Below are 20,659 nucleotides of genomic sequence, written 5' to 3' on the forward strand. Positions count from 1 at the left end.
GCCGATGTGGCTGCGCTCGAGGATGTGGCGGAGGAACTGGAGGGCAGGGCGCTAGAGCTTGGGAGTGAGCTTGGTGGGGACCGAGGAGAAGTAGAGGTATGGGAGGTGGACAGAGCCAGTGAACTGGAAGAAGACGTTGTCGAGGCCAATGGGCCGGTGAGGGCCAGAGAGGGGGAGCTTGTGTTGGAAGAATAGGCACGGGGCCAAGAGTCTACGCTGCCTGTCGACACGGACTGAGCGACTCGTCGATACGCGCCAGAAGTGTAAGAAGCCGAAGTGGAGCGGGAGCTGGATGGCAGTTGCTGGTCGCTAGATGAGCTGGGGTCGTCGTCCCAGTAAACAGTCGAGTCCGAGAGGGCGGGCGACGACGCGCGGGGGGGCGGGTACATCGTCAAGCCTAGGAGCACGGGGTTCGCTGCGGCCATTGCTGCCGTACACGTCTGGATCTGGCCAGCTTCCATTCCAGAGATGAGGAGAGGGGTAGGACAGAAGAGGGAGGTGTCGGCGTGCACGCTTGAGTGCGGAAGGAAGGTGGGTGGGAGGCGACGCCTTGCGGATGGGGAGGTGGCCGTTGGACGCGACGAAGACGACGCGTCCGACGGGCCCAGACTGTTGTCGAGTGTCCTCTGGGAATGCCAGGCTGGGTCGAGCCCATTTGTTTACTTTGATCGCTTTAGGTTGCGACTGTGGGTGGGTGGGTGGTTTTAGTGAGGAGGGGAGTCTTGGGAGCGGGTGCGCAGGTGTTGTGTATGGTTCAACTGCAACCACACAATGCTATGCTAAGGTAACGGCCTCCCGGCTCTGCGCCTCTGCTTTTCTTCCTGTGCCCCTACCCCAGATGCCACAAACAGATCGCTGTGTTGGGCATATTTTCTTTATTTTTTGCACCCACTGTACCCCACTGTGCATTTCCGATCGCTCCCCCAACTTGGCCTCAAGGGTACTTGCAAGACTGCAAAGCTCGCAAGGATTATTGCATTGCAAGGCTTGCACAATTCCTCGCTCTTGGGAAGGATGCCTCTCTCTAGGTTGCTTGCAGCTTGGAGCGGGCGCAGAAGCAAAATACCAGAGGCGGATCGGCCAGTGGTACCGCACTCACCCCACTCCCGTCAGCAAATGGGAGTATGTGCCCGAGTATGTGCCCAAGGAAACACAGGCAATACTACCTATTTTGCTCCCTGCCACTCCCCAGATCCCCAGATACGCCAGACGCAGCCGAGCCTCGAGAAAGACATCTACATGTGCATCGATGCATCATTACCATTCCATTCGTATCAGCTGGCGTTACGAGTCCCAAGTGCCACACGGAAGCCACGGATTTACCACGCGAGAATACTTCCGTCCACCCCCCCTCTGGCCGTTCCTCCCCTCCAACCACAACGTCCTCAACTCGAATACCCATTGGAGAGAGTGCCATCTACCGCCCTATATTAACAACAACAATGTCGTTCAAGCAGCTCCCCAAGGCCGTCAAGGAGCTCCGCCTGCACCTCTGCCAGACCTCGCCCGCCTCCGCTGGTGTCAGGTGAGTCCATGCGACTGGGCAAGCGGCAGAACGCAACGGAAAAGGGGAGGAAAGGCATACGCGAGCTGGAGTGCACCACCATCATGTCGAGCTTGCCCATGTCCCACTCCGCTTCGACCGCACCCTGCCCTGTGGATCAGCTACAGAAGTCGAAATAGCAGCTGACACCTTTGCAGGCAGTTCATCAAGGCCTCGTACCCGGCCCTCAAGTCGGCCAACCCCGACGTCAAGGTCCTCATCCGTGAGGCCCAGGGTGTCTCCCCCCGCGCGTTCGTTCGCTTCGGTGAGTAAGGGAGTGAGGGTTGCCGCGCCGTTGGGAAGACTATGGAGAAGTAGGATCGGCGGAGCTGGGCGATGTGGTGGTGGTGGATCTGGGTCGAGGACGGGCGGCTTCACAGCGAGCGAGCCGACTTTCCTGGATGACGAAGTTGTCTCTTCGTCGTCCTTGGGGTACCGTCTCCTCCACTCCCCTCCTCTGGTCTCCCACAACGGCCGTCACGAACAGGCAACTTTGAATTGGGTTACAGGCGCACCAAGCTGACAACATTCCAGAGCGCGGTGTCGAGCAGCAGGCTGGCCTCGACAACCTGTCAGAGACCGACGTCGCCGCGGCCCTTACCAAGCTTGCCGGCCAGTAGATTATGCAGCCATGACCATTGTGATGTCGCCTGCCTGCCACGCTGCCATGGCAGTGTGCCCAGGGTTGTCCCGGGGAGACAAGATGTGTGCGGGAGGAAGCACTAACCACAACTTCATGCTCACAGGCAACTTCAGCGCCACTGGGGACTTGGACCACAGGTCTCCCGGCAACAGGCAAACATGCACCCCCGCTATAGCTAATACTGTACATCCTAAATCAACCCTACCTAACACGCAAGAGGTTCTAACAAGCAGATGGAGTGGGGAGACACGATCCTACACACGCGGCATTACTCGACCTTGAGGCTCTGGACCGAGGCCTCGAGGCCAGTGTCGGCAGCGGCTTTTGCCTTTGCCTGGCCCACAAGCCCTGCCAGGCCGCCGCCTCCTCCAGCCTTGCGGGCGGTGCCGGCGCCCTGCACCTTGGTGTCCTCGTCCGACTCGGCTGTCCTGAACCCCTCCGACTCGCTCGAGTCGGTGTCGAGCGGCTCGGGTTTTGCCTGGTGTGCCGCGCCCGCTGCGGCCATTTTGAACTTGTTGCTGGCCTGGATGACACGGAACGCGTCCTTCCACTTTTTGCGCGGGTTGAAGTTTTCGCGAATGTTGGCCGACAGGTCGTAGTCCTCGCCGTCCGAGCCCTTCATCCATGGGTGGTTGAGAGCCTCGGCCGCCGACATGCGGCCCTTGGGGTCGACGACGAGCAGGCGGCGGATAAAGTCACGGGCAGTCTCAGAGACGTGCTTCCAGAAACGCTCGTGGAAGGTCACTTTACCCTTGGTTGTCTCGCGGATGAGCTCGTTCTTGTCGTCTGAGCGGAAGGGCGAGTAGCCACAGAGCAAAGTGTAGGTGATGACACCAATGGACCACATGTCCACCTTGAGACCGTGGGGCTTCCCGAGGAGAACCTCGGGGGCGGCGTAGCCAAACGAGCCGGCCATGGAAGTGACTTCCTCATCGGCGCTGTCAAGGTGCTTGGCAATACCAAAGTCGGCAATGACAATGGGCGAGCTCTCGTCGCGGGTCTTGTACAAGATGTTCTCGGGCTTGAGGTCGCGATGCACAATGTTCTTGCTGTGGAGGTAGGACGTTGCTACGAGGACCTGGCTGAGAGCGGCGTCAGCAAAGCAAAGTCGGGTCCAACGTCCGCCGCTCGACTCACCGGATACACTCAGCAGCGTCCTTCTCAGTGAAGCGGCCCTTCTCGGTGATACGGTCAAAGAGCTCGCCGCCAATAGCCAGCTCGAACGCGATGTAGTATCTGGCATGTCAGTCCCTGTGCCCCTCCCCCGCAGCCTACGCAGCTCGGACGTTTCCATCCTCGCAGCAGATACGCACTTGTCGCGCGACTCAAAGTGGTCCCAGACGTGGACGATATGGGGGTTGTCGAGATCCTTGAGCACGTTGATCTCGTCCATGATCGTTGCCGGGTCCTTGACCAGCTTCTTCGGGATGATCCTGTTACAGGGTTAGCAAAAGGGTGTTCCGGAGAGTTCGGAGCTGGGCGACGCAGGTGACAGCCCTCGGCATGTGCCCGCCTCCAGTTCGCTGGACACCAGAATGTCCAGCAAAGGCTGCAGTGACATTGCACTGCGTGTTCGTGCTGGTGATGGCGTTTGAGGGTGGCCAGACAGGGGGACCGAGCACAGACGCGCGTGCGCGTTTCAATGGCACCACCGCCACCATGACCGACGGTCTGCGCGACGTGGGAAGCGTTGCCGGCACGATCGCGTCGCCAGCGAGCAAGCACAACTCACTTGAGAGCGACCTCCTTCTTCTCGCCGTCAGGAGGGTTCCATGTTGCCTTGAGGACCTTGCCAAAGCCACCGCGGCCAAGGATCTCCTCGAGGTCGTACTCCTTCTTCTTCTTGAAGCTCTTGGGCTGTGCCAGCAGGTGGTCGCGCAGCTCGGAAGTGAAACCCATGTTGCGGGTGTGTGTGCGTGGGGGGGGGGGGGGGTTCGCGTGTGTGACGCTTGAAGTGTTGTGAGTGTCAATTAAACAATTCAAGTAGAAGGATAAGGTGGTTGTTGTTGTTGTTGTTGGACGATGGTGGATGGACGATAGATATGGCCAACGCGATGGCGGTGCGGGATGCCCAGGTTGGGCAATAAGGGGCCGGCGCAGCGACGGGGGCGGCGACTGGGGGTGCGGCGTCCGTTGACTGGATCTGTGCCTGGGTTTGGCGAGATGCTCCAGAGTACCAGAGTGTCTGAGATTGACCGTGTCTGAAATGTTATTCTCGGACCAGAGCGAGACAATGTGTGTGGGTGGGTGATGTGATGTGTGCAGATGATGAAGAGGTGTAAACACAGCAACAAGTCGAGGACACCCTTACATATGGCATCTGGCGCCCGGCGGCCACCTTGCCCGCGTGTGTCCCCCTCCTCGGCTCTCGGTGACGGTCAAAGGCGATGAAGCATCATCGTCCGGCGCCCGAGACCGTCGGGCCGCCGAAGCGAACGTGTAAGCGTCGTTCGACGGCGTGGCCCCTCATATTGCTGGGATATGCTGGTTCCTAGATACGAGGTGGTATGTAGCCTTGTGGAGAGAAGAGAATAGCTTGGCGCAACATGTTGCCACTGGAGGGGACGCGGCGGGGCAGTAGTGTGTCGTCATTTGGCTGAAGGGACGGACACCTTCGAGTTGACAGTCAGGAACGGAATACGCCCAGATTCTTTCTACTCATCATACCGGGGTCGCGGCTGGGCCTTTTCTGTTCCACAAACCTCACATTGACCTCCCACTCCACACAATGTTCGGCGCCATTGTCGCAGGCCGTCTGGTGTACGTACACGCATGTACTGAAAATATACAGCTCAGCTGACAAGACCAGGCAAACAAACTTACAGCAAATGTGGGTGTGGTGTTGTTTTCGCTAGAGCTCCAGGTCAACATTGCGTGGCCAAGACCGTGGCCAGCGGACTGCGAGTGCTGGTGTCGTCAGACTGTTCAGGACACGCAACGGAACACGGCTGACAAGCAGAGATGAGACCCACTTTGTCTTCCCCCTCGAGCAGCCGTATGAGATCAACCACTTGACCGTCTTCCTTCTTGGCACGGGTGCGTTCGTTGGGCGTCACACGCGCTTTTCCAACTAACACCCCACACCAGTCCCCTTCCCCGAAGGCTACGCCGCGACAGTGCACTTTGCCTGGCCTGGCGGCGAGTACTTTCCCCTTGGAACGTGGGTATCCACATTTCTTATCCGTTACCCCAGCCCGCACTCTCTGTTAACCATCAACCCTGCGCAGTCTGACCAACGCCCGCCCGTCCTCCATCTACAAGGTCCGCCCGCACCTGCCCGCCGGCATCTCTCCAGCCACGGCCACTGCTGCGGGCCCCGCCCAGCTGGGTATTGAGATCGCTGCCGCCGACGTGGTCGAAAACATCGGCAACTCGCTCAAGACCGCCTCGGCCGCCGGCAAGAACCAGGAGGTCGCGCAGAGGGTGGACATTGGCAAGGTCGCCGAGAAGATTGTCAAGAATGTGAGCTGGGATTTAGGGCCGTCGTATGTCATCTAGCTGACGGACACAGCTGTTCAACTACCTCCACAGCTTTGGTGGCGAGGTCAAGCTCACGTGGGTCCCGAGATCCCGAGAACCCGAGTTGCTAACGCACAGACCCGAGACTCCCATCCCACTCAGCGTCTTCCAGCGCTGGTACGACAACTTTACGCGCAAGATTGAGCGCGACCGCGGCGCGTCGTTCCTCGACCGCGAGGACTAGAAGAAGAGCGACAAAGGGGAAAGACACCCAACATGTACAGGCGACCCGCGTGAGCAGCATATATGCAATAATGACATTTTTGGCCTTGCAGAAGAGCGGACAAGGCGTAATACTACGGATTGAATGAGGCGGAGTTACTCGTCGCGCGCGACTGGCGGGGTAGGGGCAGGAGACGCGGCCCCAGACACGGCCGCAGATGCTCCGGTCCTATCGGCACCGTCCTCGACCTCCCACGCACTCTTGAGCCGGCTCAGCTCACCCACTAGCTGCCATACGACATCATCCACTTCGCGGAGCACGCCGAGACGCTCGTTCAGCGCCGCACGCACAGCCTCGGGTGTAGAGGGCAGGAGGGACGGGTCGCGCGTTGCTGCTGTGGAGGCGAGGGACGCGAGGGAGATGTTCGGGAAGGGTGAGGCGGGGGCGAGGTAGGCGCGGTGCGTTGGCGGAGCATCAAAGGGAACGGTGGACGCGGTCTCGGGCTCGACGGTAGGTTCGACGGCTTTGCCCTTTCCCTTGTCCACAGCTGCAAACGAGCTCGCAGACGAGCTTGTGCTGGAACTCGCCAGCGCACCGGCACGCCGCAGCGCAGCCAACCTCACGGCCTCGCGGATGGGGATGTCCTCGTCGTCAAACTTGTGCTCGTCGTCGTCCTCTTCCAGAACGTCCTCTGTCGCCGTCTCCGGCTCCTGCACTTGTGTATTGCGCATCGGCGAGCCGCCGGTCGAGAACACTTCTGGCGCCCGCGACGCAAGGGGTGTGGTCACACCGGATGAGATATTGGGAGATTCTACCGGCGCCGAAGAAGAGCCCGCACCGCTGGTAGTCACGATCCGGGCTGTTCGCGAAGGACCTGCCTCCCGACTGGCACCCGTCTCTGGCCAGCGCGGAGACGCGCCAAGGGCAGGCGGGACGAAGCGGCCTGGCACGATCGGCGCACCCCAGATCGACCGCTGGACGCGGTGGTCATCCGTCTCAGCCGCAGCCGCTTCTGGTTGAGCCGCGCCGGTAGGTACAGCAGCCCCAGTCGCAACAGGCACTGGCGCGTCACCATTAACGCCTGGCAGGCGAAAGTACTCTTCGAAGAGTGCGCGCGTCGGGTCGGGCGCGTCCGGGGCGGCGCCGACACCAGCAGCCGGCTGTGGTGCAGGTGCCGCTGCGTTTGGTGCGTTTTGGCGGGCGGCAGCGGCATTGTTGCGGGCGTCTCGGTCACGCTGGTTGGGGGGAACAGCAGCGCCGAGGACGTCGCGGCGACATGTGGGACAGCTCTGCTGGCGTTCGAGCCAGGAGCGGAGGCAGTGAAAGTGGAAGATGTGGCCGCACGCGAGCTTCTTGGGCGTCTCGTTGGGGCCATCTTGTGGCGTGTCCTGGGGCTGGCTCTCGCGTGGGATCATCTCCTCGCGACAGATAATGCACGTGTGGTCACCCATACGCTCGAGCTCCTCGGCCGTAGCATCAGGGTAGAGCTGGTCCATGTTGCGAGTTGCCCGGCGGTAGCGGACGAGGTCGCCGCCACGGGACACGAGGCTGCGGAGGGTCATGTACACGTCACGGAGAATGTAAACTGGCAAGCCATAGTTGAGGTAGATGACAATGAAGAAGATGAGGTATGTGAGGAGCTTGGCAAAGTCTGTCTTGTCAGCTGGGACCGTCTCAACCCGTAGCTTACCGGCTGCGAGATCGATGTAGAACAGGTACATGCTCTTCTCCTCCCACGTCGGGGCGTCTGCGCGTCCGCCCGCACGACGAAGGTCGATAATGCCGACGGTGTAGCGCGCCCAAGTACCCGCAATAGCGACCAGCAGAATGGCAAACTCGGACGCAAACAGGAGCATGGCCGATACACCGTCGACGAGCACAGACTCGGTCGCGTACATGAACAGCAGCGAGTCGAAGAGGGTGAGCAGAACCGTAACGCTCGCAATGCGGACGTGGAAGCCCCATGGTGGCCCTGGAGGGGGGACCTGGTCAAGCTGGCGGGTCAGCATCTCCGTTCTGGATGGACGACCCACATAGTCGACGCGGTCGGCGGTTATCCAGTGGAAGCACTTGAGGAAGACCAGAAGACCGTATAGGAGCGCGAACGGGATCGAGAAGTCGGACCTGGGAGTCAGGTTACCTGGGTGATATCTTGGAACCTACCGAAAGATGGTGAGCGCAAACAGCGATTCGGTGAGGAAGATCCACAGGCGCTCGAACAGGTGCTGCTTGGTCAGCTCATTGTCGTCAGCCCAGTGAGCTGGACCTACCTCATACTCAATGGGCCGCAGTTCGCCAAAGAAGACGTTCTTGAACCCCACGCCAAAACAGATGGCTATATAGAGCATAAAGTTGGCGAGGACCTGTATTCGTTAGCTTGCAGTTGGCATGGGACCTATCAGCTCACCATCAAGGAGCCGCTGCTTCGTCCGACCGAGACTGCAGCGGCGAAGAAGTTTGGTCGCGTCTTGAGTGCGCTCCCGACCACGGCGGCCGCGAGGCCACACGAGAGGATACCATATGCCGACAGGCGGGACACTCTCGACATCGTAGAGGGTGTGCGGGGAGGAGAAGGAGATGTGGGAAGTGGGGAGATTTGTTGTTGTGGGTCTGAGAGATCGGGATTCGAGGGCTCTTGCTCGTACACGCGGGCGTGCACCTAAGAGGGGGACCTATGGAGAACCGAACGGGCGGGGGTTCAAGGAGTGACTCGCATGGGGGCGATGGAGAGGGAGGGGGTGGTGTGGGAGTGGACGGAAGAGTGGACGATGGAGACAAGACGTCAGACCTCAAGTGGCAACCCAGTTCGCCGACACGCACGTCGTCATTCCGTCGCGTGCGACGTGGCGGCGGACCGGGGGCCCGATACGACGTATATCAACAGTCACCACCGTGGTCATCGCCATCCATGAACCCATGCCTTGCTATGCATGGCACTAAGGTTTGGGACGAGCAATCGGTCATGCATGGATGGCGCAGTGCAAAGGTGAGTGGCACCTGGGGGATTCTCCCGGCCGCCCTCTCCGATCAGGTGGAGGAACCTCACAAACCGCATATCCAGCTTACACCCCTTCGTTCCTCCGACACTCTGTCCACCATCTCATCCACCATGTCGTCCCCCTTCAACCCCCTCGCAGCCCTCACTCCAGCGTTCCCGACACCAGGCGCCCTTCCAGCCCTCGCGGGCCTGTCACCTGCCCCGCTCCACCCGTTCCTCCAGTCCCCCTCCGGCCAGGCCGGCACACTCACCTCGCCGTTCGCGGCCGGCACGCCGTGGCTGTCGCATCTCGGCCTGCCTGGCTCGGTGCCCTCGCTCCCCTCGCTTCCAGCGGGCGGCGGCCTCAGCGGCGGCAGCGGTATGGGCCTCGGTGCCCAGCAACAGCAGAGCCAAGGCGGCCTGCAAGGCGCCGGCACGGCCAATGGCGCTACAGCAGACGCAGACGACGCACTCCGCGCCATGCCCGAGATCAGCAGGCTCGTGGAGCGCGCCGAGGCCGTGCGTGCCGAGATGGCATTGTTGGAGAAGAATATGTTTGGGAAGAAGGGCGAAGGCGCCGAGAGGCAAGGCGGCGGCTTGAGCCGTCTGGAAGGTGGGGTTCGCCGCTACTTGTCCACCTCCCGATGAACTGAAGCTGACATGCCCCAAGCACTCCAGCTCGACTACGCGCAGACGCTCCTGGCGCTCATCCAGCTCTCGTCGGCATACCTCGTCGGCGCACTGCCAGTTCCCCTCTCCACGGCTGCTCCGGGGACAAGTACCGGTGGTGCCGACTCGACATCGACTGGCGCGGTTAACACCACCACATCAACACCCAACGCCGCCGAGCTCGCGGCGTGGACCGAGGCGAGGGCTCAGGCCCAGTTTGCGCGCCGCGAGGCGGTCAAGAATGCGAGCAAGGCAGTCGTGGACGTTCTCAAGGGAGGAAGGCAAGGATGATAACCACAGCTTCCTTCCCTCACCGACGTTCTCTCTCTCATTGTACCATACCCTGCACCAGATACCGACATTATATGCACACATTGATACATGGTTATTCACAGAATCACAGGCCACAGGGAGAACTTGGGGGCCCACCGACACCTTGTTTGTGTGGTTGAGGCGGAACATGAGGAGCAGAATAATACAGTAGTGAGGGGTGGAAGCAGCGAGCATGTGCTGAACTTCGGGTCATGATGGCCGTGGTTGTGATTCGGGGGAGGGTGACATGAACTGAAGACCAAAGAGGCATGAGGCAACATGAGGTATACCCTTGAGTTTTGCGTGGTAGTACTTAACCATGGTGACCACGGTTGAGCCACGAGGGAATTGGCAGTTGGGGTCTGGGAGGCAAATGGTGCGGCCTAGGAGGTAAAGGTTGCGCCCTAGGAGGCAAAGGCTGTGGCCTAGGAGGCAAATTCTGCGGTAGGATGTCGACATTAACGCGAGGACCGAAGCGCACCAGAGGAACAAGGGGTGCCTCGGCATGACCAACGACAGGAGGAGGTGGTGGGGGAACGTCGGGAGGCGGCGGTGGGGGAGCCTGAGCGGCAGGTTGAGCCTCCGCAGGGTTATCTCCGCGCACCCCGTGCGAACGCAGTTGACGGCCAGGCATTGCCAGGCGGGCTGCGGCTGCGCGGCGATCACGCAAGCGCTGGTCCACATTGGCCTGGATCCTTGCCTGCGCAGTTGCGTCTCGTGTCGCAACCCTCTGTGCACGCTCGTCATTCTTTTGCTGCTTCAGCTCTCGCCGGGCTTCACGGCGGCGGCGGATGTGTTCCTCGTGATTGACCATGTTGACTTGGTTGGGGGCGACACGGCGGGCGACTTGGTCCGCGTTGGCGGCCGATGGCCCGGCAGCTGAGACGACGTCGCGGACGGCTTGGTCGCGGGCGGCACGGACGGCTTGGTCCTGGGCGGCGCGGGCTGCTTGGTCACGGACAGCTTGGTCGCGGGCTGCTTGGTCACGGGCAGCCTGGGCAGCTTGGTTGTGTTCGCGGGCAGCTTGGACAGCTTGTTCACGGGCAGCTTGGTTGCGCGCAGCTTGCTCACGGGCAGCCTGGACAGCTTGCTCATGGGCGGCCTGGGCAGCTTGCTCACGGGCGGCCTGGACAGCTTGGGCGCGGGCGGCTTGGTCACGGACGGCCTGGGCAGCTTGTTCACGGGCAGCTTGGTGGCGGACGGCTTGCTCACGGGCAGCTTGCGCAGCTTGTTCACGGGCCGCTTGGTTGTGGGCGGCCTGGGCAGCTCGGTCATGGGCCGCTTGGTTGTGAGCGGCGCGGATGCCGGCGATTCGTTGGGCGGCTTGGATGCGGGCGACTTGGGCGGGGCCGAGATCGGCGGGCACAGGAGCTCGGGCGCGAACACGACCCACCCCTTGACGAACCTCCGGAACAGCTGCTCCGGGAAACGCAGGTGCTGGCGGAGCGAAGAGTGCCGGTGGAGCTGCAAGGAAAGGCGCAACGAAAGGTGCTGGCTGAACAGCCACAAGTGGTGGTGGGAAAAGGGGTGGCGGGAACGCAAGCGCTCCCCCGTCAGCCAAGACCTGGGCCTGCTGCTGAATCCAAGGCTGGAGGTCGGGCAATAGGCCGTAGCCGCCTTGCACTAGCCGTTCGCCAGCTTCAGCAAGGCGTTGTAAAACTCCAGGCATACCCGCGTGCGCCATGTGAGCCGCCGGAGCTTGACGAGCCACGGGGCCAGGAGCGTCGACACGAATGTCCTCTTCGTTGAGCTGGACACCGTCGTTGGCAGCGTCGTCCATGACGCGACGAGCGGCGTCGTCACGCGCTTGGCGGATCTGACAGCGTTAGTACACCATTCCATCCACGTCCCAGACGACTCACCCGCTCAGCATCCATGTCCTGCTCGTTGTGATCCCAGAGACGGCACTTATCAGCTTGGCGTGGAGCGCGGGCACCGGGCACTGCAGCGTCAGTCGAGCACAGATTGGTAACCTACATTGATCAAAGTGGGCGTATCCTTCGGGGATGGCTTTCTGGCAGATGTAGCAGCTGATTGTGCGGCAATACTGGCACTGCAGCCGTGTGAGCGTGGCCACATAGCTCTTAGACTTACAGTCATCTTGTTGCAACCAGTCTCCTTGATGTAAGGCTTGGAACAGTTGGGGCACTTGCGCATGAGCGCATTGGACATGGCCTCTTCGATGGCATGGCGCCTGTCAAGCTTGTCGTCGGCGTCCATCTCATCACAGCGCTTGGGGATATGGGACTGGGGTCAGTTTCTTTACAAGTCAATGTCAAACTCACAGGTCGCTTGCAGTTGCGGCAAGTAACCTTTTTACAGGCATCGTTGAGACAGTGGAACAGCTTTTCGTCGGGGTTCTCGATGACGATGGCGAACGGGCAGAACGGGCAGCTCTCTAGGCCATCGATCTCGGCCATCTCGAGGTCCTTGAGCTGGCGCAAACGGTGGTACAGAGACATGGTCTTGTCAGACAGGACGCTGCCCAGAGTCGTGTCCGTGAAGACCTCGAGGCAGCCATCCATGCTCATACAGGCAATGATTGTCTGTTGGTCGCCGAGTTTGGTCTCGGCATGGGTCGCCAAGCAGTCATGACAGAAGAGGTGGCCCTCGGGGCACGCAGCCATGTCGGCCTTGTTGTCAGCATAGCACACCGTATTTGTTTTTGTTCCGCTTACAGGAGCCTCGTTATCGAAGCAGCATCCACACTCCATGGCACTGCCATCTGCAATGGCGTTCTCGCGGCGCCTGGCACGGTCCGTTTCCTCTTGAGCCTTGGCCTGGACAGCGGTCATCTCCGCCTGCTCCTTCTCGGCAGCCTTCTCTGCTCGGGTCAGTATCCACTGTTAGATATTTCTAATTTCTAAGTACGCACCCATGATGGTCTTCAGGAATAACCTCTCGCGCCTGGCTTCCATGGCACCGGCATTGTCGTGGGCGTAGGCCGCGGCCTCCTCTAGCATGTCGTCCTCTGCCTCGGCAGGCGACTTGCCCTTGGCCGAGCGGCCCTTCCTCAGCTCGCGGTAAGGCTTGTCCGCGGACGTGTGGTGGCGGTGAAGAATGTGGTACGTGGGCACCAGGCGCTCGCCGCCGTCGCCGTAAAACACCTCACGAATGCTGCACATGTCAGCATCAAGCATCAGAAGACGGCAGTTCGATTCAACTCACTGGGCAACAGGGATGACGGGGAAGATGGCCTTGAGCATGGCCCACGAGTTTGACGTGTAACCAACACCCCGACGGTCACCACTGCGGTAGTTGGGGTCCGTGTAGTCGCCTGCCTCCTTGGGTTCGGCAGGTGTATCCTGGACGCCTGCCTTGGGATAATCGTCCATCTCAAAGGCCGCGTTAAGAACACGGTCGACGGCGTCTTGTCCGGGAACGTTGCTGTTGTCCTTGATCTCCGCCATGGCAGCTTCGATGTTTGCCCGAACCCAGTCGGGACAAATGTCGGGGATGATGGCAAGGACGAGAGGCACAAGATAGTGGGCCTCTGGCAGGGGCGGAGTGGACGGAACGCCGGCATCGGCCGGCTTGACCTCGTCGTCGCCGTCGTCCGCAAAGATCACACGTCGCACGGATGGACCGGCGTGTGCATTCTTGTTGGCAAGGCGGAGGCGAGTCCTGGGTGATGGGGGCAGGTCCACAATGTCACTACCAATGAGGATGATGCTGTCGTCGTCGTATTCGTCATACTCGTCGCCGTCGTCTTCCTGTGCGCGCTTACGCTTGCCGACGAGGAAAGGATTATCGGTGTTGTCGTCGTCACTGTCAGAATCGACCACGATGGGCGCCTTGTAGGTGGTCCTATTGCGCATGTATGTTGGAGCCTCGTCGAGGAACTGGATGTCGTCATCGCTGCCAGTGTCTGCACCGCCGTTGGTGTTGACTACGCGGCGGGCGGCGGCGGCGGCAGAGGAGGAAGCACGGGTTGAAGGTCCGGCTTGAGGGCGCTGGTCATCGTCAACAGCCCCGCGACGGGCGCGACTACCTGACGCGTGTGCATTGCGTTGTTGAGTCTGAAGATGCGAGGTCAGCATGTTGAGCGAGGGACAAAAGGATATGAAGCAAGGAAGCGTACCATGGCGTCTCGTTGGTTGACTCAACTTTCCCAGCAACGAAGTGGTGGGTTTGCCACCACTGTTTGTGGACGGTCTAGATGGATGTCAGGGGGTGCGAAGGAAGACTCGGTGAGGGGGTTGGAGGGCCGAAGGTAGGCCCTCGCAGTGGGAGAGGTGGAAGTGGGGGGGCGGGGGAGAGGGTGAGGTGGGTTGGGTGGTGATGAGAAGAGAGAAGACAGCTTGACAAAGAGCCGTGGTTGTTAGTCCGTGTCCGTCTCCGTGTACTGGATTCTCTCCACCAAGCGGTTGCGGCCGCACCAAAGCGGCCAAGCGGGCACACCGTCCACTTGGCCACTTTCCAACTGGCCTCCACCACACAGTTAGCCTTTGCGCGCTCTCGCATCCAGGCGCCAGGCACGCTTATCTCTTTGCCTCGAGGTTGAAGCATTCATGCTTTGCATGCCGGAAAGCTCGGTTGTGCGGGATCAATTTCCCGGAGACAGACACTCAGAATCCAATTACGTAAGACAGTTGACGCTGACGACTTGCACTGACGAACGCGCGTAACAGCAGTCCGCACCTCCAAAGCCGTCTCTCTACACCCATCATCGTCATCTCCCCCCCTTCAACAACAACGTCAAAGGGATATCCTGCCCCCTCGCCTCCTCTCTTAGCAGCAAGAGAATAGACCAAAGTAGACAACAGGACCGGACCGTCCTTCCCCCTTCCCCTTCTCTCGGCCACCGCATCCTCCTCGCGCTTCGTCACCGACAATGTTCCTCACTCGGTGCGTCAACCCCCATCAGCCTCGACGCCCACGGTGGCTAGCAAGTGGCCAAGGTATACTAACATCACCACAGCTCCGAGTACGACCGTGGTGTCAACACCTTCTCGCCAGAGGTAAGCTCCCTTGCGCTTCGTTATGTAGCTGACATTCGCAGGGCCGTCTCTTCCAAGGTATGCGCTGCTGACCATCACGTGTAGACGGCATACTGACATCGCCTTAGTCGAGTACGCCATGGAGGCCATCAAGGTAAGTCCTTTGTGCTTGATCCTCTCTTGGCGAGCGCGTCTCTGACACCGTCTCGCAGCTCGGCTCGACCACCGTCGGCATCTGTACCCCCAAGGGTGTCGTTCTCGGCGTCGAGAAGCGTGTCCAGTCGCCCCTCCTCGAGTCGTCGTCCATTGAGAAGATTATGGAGATTGACCGCCACCTCGGCTGCGCCATGTCGGGTCTCACTGCCGACGCGCGCACCATGATCGACCACGCCCGCGTCACCTCGCAGATGCACGCGTTCACCTACGACGAGCAGATTGGTGTCGAGAGCTGCACCCAGGCTGTGTGTGACCTTGCCCTCCGGTTCGGCGAGAGTGTCGACGACGACGACGCGCTCATGGTGGGTTGCAATACACTCTGAGACGGGAGCTGACCCACACAGTCGAGGCCATTCGGTGTCGCCCTGCTGATTGCTGGCCACGACGAGCGCGGCCCTCAATTGTGAGTTTCACCCCCCACGCGTGTGCTAACTCTGCAGGTATCACACTGACCCCTCGGGCACCTTTGTGCGCTACGACGCCAAGGCCATCGGTTCGGGTTCCGACGCTGCCCAGCAGAGCCTCCAGGACGCCTACCACAAGGTCAGTTAGGTTCTCCTTCCCTTGCTTCTCAGCTGACACTGTGGCAGCAAATGACCCTCGCTGAGGCCTACACCTTGACGCTCAAGACGCTCAAGCAGGTCATGGAGGAGAAGCTCGACGAGAACAACGTCCAGCTCGCCCAGGTGACGGCTGATGGCGGTTTCGAGATCCTCAACGAGGCGGAGCTCAAGGCGGCGATCGAGAGCCTCCCGGCCGAGCGTGTCGTCGTGTAAGGGGAGGACCGGCCAGTAGGGATGCAAAGAAGTTGTGTAGCATGCATGGATACATATATGTGCAGGGTATAGCAGTTGCGAGGAGGAGAAGAGGGGGGAGGGGGAGCCCTACTTGGACGGGCGGAACACTTTGATGCCTGCCCAGCGCCACCCACTCGCCTGGTCCCAGACACCTCCCACGCCCTGGTCCTCTTGCTCCTTTGTCAACCTGTTGGAGCCCTTTGGATCCTTGAGCTCCAGCATGAGCCCCACCTCGACCCTCTCGCCATTCTCCTCCCTCTTGAGCGCGACAGCTCCCCACTCGAGCCACACACCGACCCACCCTCCGGACCCCTTGCGGCTCGGCTCGCCGAGGGAGCGTACGACCTCGCGGCCACTCGTGGAGGCCTTGAGCTCGAGCGTGTCGGGACGCGGGACGCGCAGCTCCTTCTCGCCGGGTTTACGTGGTGGAAACACAATCTCAGTCTCGGCGAAACGCAGCGTCACAGGCGCCGGGGGGAAGGTGTATGCCGGCGGTGCGCCGGGACGACGGGCGGACGCGGTAGCGGATGTTTCTGGCGTCGGGTTGAAGATATCAATACTCTCGAGCTCGAGTGTGCCGCCGCCAGCGTCTTTGCGCGGAATGAAGCAGAGCGACAGGCCGAGAGAGTAGTAGTTGTGATAAGTCGCGTCCGGGTACGATTTCGCGTCTCTCTCCACCTGTTGGTCCGGCGCGAGCGCGACGAGCGCCTGCGTGAGCTGAGGGCTGTCGGGGCCGAGGCCCAGGAGGGGCTGTAGGTCAGCGATGGCGAGGGGCATGGTCGGCTGGTCGGCGGGGGTCTTGTGTTGTGGCCGGCGAACAACGAGCGAGCAAGGCCGATGACCAGGAGATATGGGGGAGCCGACGGGTGGGTAGGTCGGCGCAGAAAGTTGGTTGGTTGGATGGAACGAACGCCGTCTCCACGCCGTCAAGGGGCCAAAGGGCCCACAAAGTGTGGAGGCGGGGTATGGCGTGGGCATGTGATATTTCGGTTGGCTTCAAAGCCGACGCTGATAGGTGGCAGTGTGCGGCGTACCGGCGTTGTGGGTTTGCAGCGCAACAGTGTCAAAATCGGACCGTGAAATGAGCCGACATACTTATGCATGGGCACACCACGAGACACCACGAGAAAACCTTTGTGGCAGTGGCGCAGAGTGGGACGCGAGGAAGGAGGAAGGCAACGAGGAAGAGATGGTGTGGCACGAAGGAAGGTTAAGGCAGCTCACCAGGCGAGAAAAGGACAGTGTGTTCGGATGTTTGACGTCATGGGGGGGAAGGGGGGGACCTTTTTTCAGTGTCTCGTCTGCGTCTCTCCTGTGGCCTGTGGCCTGTGGCCTGTGGCCTGTGGTCTGTTTTCCGTGGGGGCAGAACAGCGGTACAGCGGTGTGGGCGACCACGCTCTCGCTAACACCGTACGCAGCACGGTTGTGGCGACGGGGGGTTGGTGTTGTGTATATTGCACGCGTGCGTAGGTACGCGTGGAGCACACTGTATACGCGTCACTTTGTTCCTCTGTTCCTCTTTGGAAGAAGGCAAAAAGGTTGTGTACAGCATGAACTCGTTTGGGGGAGAGAAGGGGCAGGTCTCGACCCGTGGGTCCCATTTTCAGGCGGCTGCAGGCGGCAACGGCGGGGAACGTCGGGGCATCGGGGGGCTCTGGCGAGTCAGGGTGGTGCGGCAGTTGCGGCATCGGCTGGCTGGCTCTGGCTGGCTGGCTGGCACCGGTGACGGGTCAACCCTCTCTCTCCTGGCTCTCGCTGCCCCACCCGGGCCTATCTTTCTCGACGTCCACCCCGTCGCCTGTCTTTTTCTTCTTCTTCTTCCTCACCATCCCCCCCTCCTCCCCTTCTTGGACACACCCCTCTTCACTACTCTACCCCTTCCTTTTCTCTTCCTAGCGAAGCACTCCATCGCACTCCCCAACCACCTTCGTTCTTCTTTCAGGTATGTGTCTGTTTAGGCTCACACACACACCACCACGCTCGCGATCCTCGCACTCGCGAGCATCTCATATGGGATCTGGGAGACAGGCATGCCCCCACCTGGCCACATGCCCTGTCACTTTCGTCGCCCCAAACTCCACAACCCTCCGCCTTTTCCCAGTCACTGCCACCACTCCTCTGATGTAATGGTCCGGGAGTGCCGTCTGCGGGCCTGCGCAGCTCGCACAGGCTGGGTCGCTTCTTAGCCGCCAAGCCCAAGTCTGGTGGGGGCTTGCCTCGTTTCCCAACAACCACTCTGGGAGCGTGGTGGCTTGATGCCTTGGCCCGTGCAAGCACAGTAGCGAGCACGCATAGTCTTCCACTCTGGTGTGACCCACAGCAGCTACTCCACACCCCCCACTCTCATCATCATCATCATCATCATCAGCAACTCCACTTGCTCACCATGGCCCAGCTTCTTTCTCCCGCCGAGCTCCTCTCCACAATGTCCGTCCTCGACAACGGTACCAACATTGGCACTGCCGCCCACAAGGCCTCGATCTCGTCTGGCCAGACCTTCTCCCTTGAGCGCAGGGGATCCAGCGGCTCGCAGGAAGTTATCCACGGCATGTCCAGCATGACCATGACTTCCGAGACCGTCACCACCCCGGCCCTCAGCCGTGGTGGCAGCAAGAGCGGCCGTCGCGGTTCCGGCAGCGTCCTCACCCCCAGCGGCCAGCACGTCGTTTACCACACTCGTACCCAGGTGTGTCTGTTAATGGTGAAAGTTGAAGCCCTCCTTGCTGACATGTTTCCAGGACGAGGTTGACTTCCCCCACGCCGGGAAGAGTGCGTTTGCCTAATAGGCGGGGCACAAGTGCTAACCTGCGCAGAGACCATTGCGGACCACCTCCGCAAGTACGAGTCGCTCCTCACCGGTGAGTCATCTGCCAAGACTCCTGTGACATCCTGTAGCTGACTCTTCCAGTCACGGCTCCCCGCATGCGCATGATTGTTCAGGCGTTTGAGGAGACCCTCGACAAGGGCCTGAAGAAGAACGGCGAGACTGTGGTAAGTCACTCTGAACTGTTTTACAAGACCGAGCACAGCACTGACATGCCATTAGCCCATGAGTGAGCGACTGCTGAATTCCTGTGGTGAACTGTACTAACCCATCCCAAGTCCCCACCTACGTCTTCGGCGTGAGTTTAGCCGCACAGAGCGCTCGCCTGGTCGTGTGCTAACGTCAACAGTGGCCCTCTGGCAAGGAGCACGGCGAGTTCCTCGCTGTCGACCTCGGAGGCACCAACCTCCGTGTCTGCCTCGTCACCCTTGAAGGCGAGGGCAAGTTCGAGGTCACCCAGACCAAGTACCGCCTCACCGAGGAGCAGAAGCAGGAGGAGGGCCAGAAGCTGTGAGTTGACTTCTTTAGGCTATAACTGACACGTCCAGCTTTGACTTCTGCGCCGAGTGCCTTCACTCGTTCATCCGCGACAACCTTGGCCGCGACGAGAACGCCGACCACCTGCCTCTCGGCTTCACCGTGAGCTTAGGCGTTACTTATTCAACTGACACATTCAGTTCTCGTACCCCTGCTCGCAGGACCGCATTGACCACGGCGGTGAGTAACCTGCCTCCCAGAGCTGTTGCTGACCTACCAGAGCTCATCCGCTGGACCAAGGGTTTCGGTGCCCCCAACGTCGAGGGCCACGACGTCGCTGCCATGTTCCAGGAGTCGCTCAAGAAGTTTGTAAGTTATGCAGATCTCCTCCCCTGATGATGTAACTGACAACCTTAGGGTGTCCGCGCCGAGCTCACTGCTCTCATCAACGACACCACCGGTACCCTCATCGCCTCCAACTACGTCGACCCTACCACCCGTATTGCGTGCATCTTCGGTACGGGCTGTAACGCTGCCTACATGGAGACCGCCGAGAACATTCCCAAGATGGACTACATTGGTCTCCCCAAGGACCAGGACATGGCTATCAACGTGGGTGGCTGGCTGTGCCCCGAGCTGACCCGTACAGTGCGAGTGGGGCGCGTTTGACTCGTTTGAGCACCAGCACCTTCGTAGGTATTCGCTTCGCAAGCAAAGCTGACCGTCTAGCCCGTACCAAGTACGACATTATCATCGACGAGTCGTCCAACAAGGTTGGCGAGCAGTCGTTTGAGAAGATGATTGCCGGTCTCTACCTCGGCGAGATCTTCCGTCTCATTCTCTGCGAGCTCATCGACTCGGGTGACCTCTTCCTCGGCCAGAACACGTACAAGCTCGAGAAGGCTTACGCGTTCGACACTGCCTTCCTCTCGCTCATGGAGGCCGACCCCACCGACGAGCTGCTCATGACCATCGGTGTCTTCAACCACTTCTTCGGTATCGAGACCACCCTCGAGGAGCGTCAGTTCTTCCGCCAGCTTGCCGTCCTCATCGGCACCCGCTCGGCCCGTCTCTCGGCATGTGGTATCGCCGCCATTGTCTCCAAGAAGGGTTACCTCGAGAAGGGCTGCTCGGTCGGCGCCGACGGATCCCTGTACAACGTGAGCTTTCAATAGGTAGACATTCTAGCTGACGAATCAGAAATACCCCCACTTTGCCGACCGCATCCACCAGGCCCTGGTCGACATCTTCGGCGAGGCCGGCAAGAAGATCACCACCCACCCGGCCGAGGACGGCTCCGGTGTCGGTTCGGCCATCATTGCCGGTACGTGGGCTCTCGTCTTCTTCTTCTTCTTCTGAGCCCTCGCTGACATTCTTTACAGCCATGACCAAGATCCGCAAGACTGACGGCGTCTACGTCAACTACTAGAGAAAAGAAAAACAAAACACAAAACGTTTATGGACCATACATCTTCAAGCCTACATTTCTTGTGGACAAACCAAGCCACCGAGAGCCCCTATGGGCCTAGTCGGACCATGTATAAGATTGCACCTTTGCTCAAGTCGAGCGTCGTTGGCG

At 60.3% G+C, this 20,659-nt stretch overlaps 10 protein-coding genes across 10 annotated transcripts; 5 read left to right on the plus strand and 5 right to left on the minus strand.

Moving 5' to 3' along the window:
- Nucleotides 1–51: 51 nt before the first annotated feature.
- EHS24_005968 (uncharacterized protein) lies at nt 52–425 on the minus strand (the record flags this gene model as incomplete). The annotated part of the gene is made up of 2 exons (XM_028621443.1): nt 52–177; nt 216–425. The coding sequence occupies 2 exons, from the start codon at nt 423–425 to the stop codon at nt 52–54; spliced, it is 336 nt and encodes a 111-aa protein (XP_028477895.1).
- A 1,017-nt stretch (nt 426–1,442) lies between these two features.
- Nucleotides 1,443–2,163, plus strand: EHS24_005969 (uncharacterized protein; the record flags this gene model as incomplete). Its single annotated transcript, XM_028621444.1, has 3 exons — nt 1,443–1,525; nt 1,702–1,808; nt 2,078–2,163. 3 exons carry the CDS (start codon nt 1,443–1,445, stop codon nt 2,161–2,163), a joined length of 276 nt encoding a protein of 91 aa, XP_028477896.1.
- A 291-nt stretch (nt 2,164–2,454) lies between these two features.
- Nucleotides 2,455–4,085, minus strand: EHS24_005970 (uncharacterized protein; the record flags this gene model as incomplete). The annotated part of the gene is made up of 4 exons (XM_028621445.1): nt 2,455–3,268; nt 3,324–3,422; nt 3,500–3,619; nt 3,919–4,085. 4 exons carry the CDS (start codon nt 4,083–4,085, stop codon nt 2,455–2,457), a joined length of 1,200 nt encoding a protein of 399 aa, XP_028477897.1.
- Nucleotides 4,086–4,914: 829 nt separating this feature from the next.
- Nucleotides 4,915–5,889, plus strand: EHS24_005971 (uncharacterized protein; the record flags this gene model as incomplete). Its single annotated transcript, XM_028621446.1, has 7 exons — nt 4,915–4,946; nt 4,996–5,016; nt 5,146–5,222; nt 5,274–5,346; nt 5,414–5,648; nt 5,698–5,741; nt 5,784–5,889. 7 exons carry the CDS (start codon nt 4,915–4,917, stop codon nt 5,887–5,889), a joined length of 588 nt encoding a protein of 195 aa, XP_028477898.1.
- A 134-nt stretch (nt 5,890–6,023) lies between these two features.
- On the minus strand, nt 6,024–8,416 carry HRD1 (E3 ubiquitin-protein ligase hrd1; the record flags this gene model as incomplete). The annotated part of the gene is made up of 6 exons (XM_028621447.1): nt 6,024–7,519; nt 7,559–7,862; nt 7,902–7,992; nt 8,032–8,093; nt 8,139–8,231; nt 8,276–8,416. The coding sequence occupies 6 exons, from the start codon at nt 8,414–8,416 to the stop codon at nt 6,024–6,026; spliced, it is 2,187 nt and encodes a 728-aa protein (XP_028477899.1).
- A 561-nt stretch (nt 8,417–8,977) lies between these two features.
- EHS24_005973 (uncharacterized protein) lies at nt 8,978–9,805 on the plus strand (the record flags this gene model as incomplete). The annotated part of the gene is made up of 2 exons (XM_028621448.1): nt 8,978–9,458; nt 9,516–9,805. 2 exons carry the CDS (start codon nt 8,978–8,980, stop codon nt 9,803–9,805), a joined length of 771 nt encoding a protein of 256 aa, XP_028477900.1.
- Nucleotides 9,806–10,139: 334 nt separating this feature from the next.
- Nucleotides 10,140–13,910, minus strand: EHS24_005974 (uncharacterized protein; the record flags this gene model as incomplete). The annotated part of the gene is made up of 9 exons (XM_028621449.1): nt 10,140–11,642; nt 11,689–11,768; nt 11,804–11,879; nt 11,921–12,073; nt 12,112–12,459; nt 12,505–12,650; nt 12,702–12,943; nt 12,995–13,845; nt 13,908–13,910. The coding sequence occupies 9 exons, from the start codon at nt 13,908–13,910 to the stop codon at nt 10,140–10,142; spliced, it is 3,402 nt and encodes a 1,133-aa protein (XP_028477901.1).
- Nucleotides 13,911–14,660: 750 nt separating this feature from the next.
- On the plus strand, nt 14,661–15,758 carry PUP2 (proteasome component pup2; the record flags this gene model as incomplete). The annotated part of the gene is made up of 8 exons (XM_028621450.1): nt 14,661–14,674; nt 14,748–14,787; nt 14,829–14,844; nt 14,895–14,920; nt 14,979–15,284; nt 15,327–15,385; nt 15,423–15,525; nt 15,573–15,758. 8 exons carry the CDS (start codon nt 14,661–14,663, stop codon nt 15,756–15,758), a joined length of 750 nt encoding a protein of 249 aa, XP_028477902.1.
- Nucleotides 15,759–15,866: 108 nt separating this feature from the next.
- EHS24_005976 (uncharacterized protein) lies at nt 15,867–16,556 on the minus strand (the record flags this gene model as incomplete). Its single annotated transcript, XM_028621451.1, has 1 exon — nt 15,867–16,556. The coding sequence occupies one exon, from the start codon at nt 16,554–16,556 to the stop codon at nt 15,867–15,869; it is 690 nt and encodes a 229-aa protein (XP_028477903.1).
- A 1,609-nt stretch (nt 16,557–18,165) lies between these two features.
- Nucleotides 18,166–20,509, plus strand: HXK1 (hexokinase A; the record flags this gene model as incomplete). The annotated part of the gene is made up of 15 exons (XM_028621452.1): nt 18,166–18,465; nt 18,518–18,548; nt 18,593–18,637; nt 18,688–18,770; nt 18,826–18,832; nt 18,882–18,901; nt 18,953–19,113; nt 19,152–19,242; nt 19,302–19,320; nt 19,361–19,449; nt 19,498–19,692; nt 19,730–19,772; nt 19,810–20,240; nt 20,281–20,404; nt 20,463–20,509. 15 exons carry the CDS (start codon nt 18,166–18,168, stop codon nt 20,507–20,509), a joined length of 1,686 nt encoding a protein of 561 aa, XP_028477904.1.
- Nucleotides 20,510–20,659: the final 150 nt, after the last annotated feature.

This window comes from Apiotrichum porosum, assembly GCF_003942205.1.
Source record: "Apiotrichum porosum strain DSM 27194 chromosome Unknown scaffold_3, whole genome shotgun sequence".
In the NCBI taxonomy this organism is placed as follows: Eukaryota; Fungi; Basidiomycota; class Tremellomycetes; order Trichosporonales; family Trichosporonaceae; genus Apiotrichum; species Apiotrichum porosum.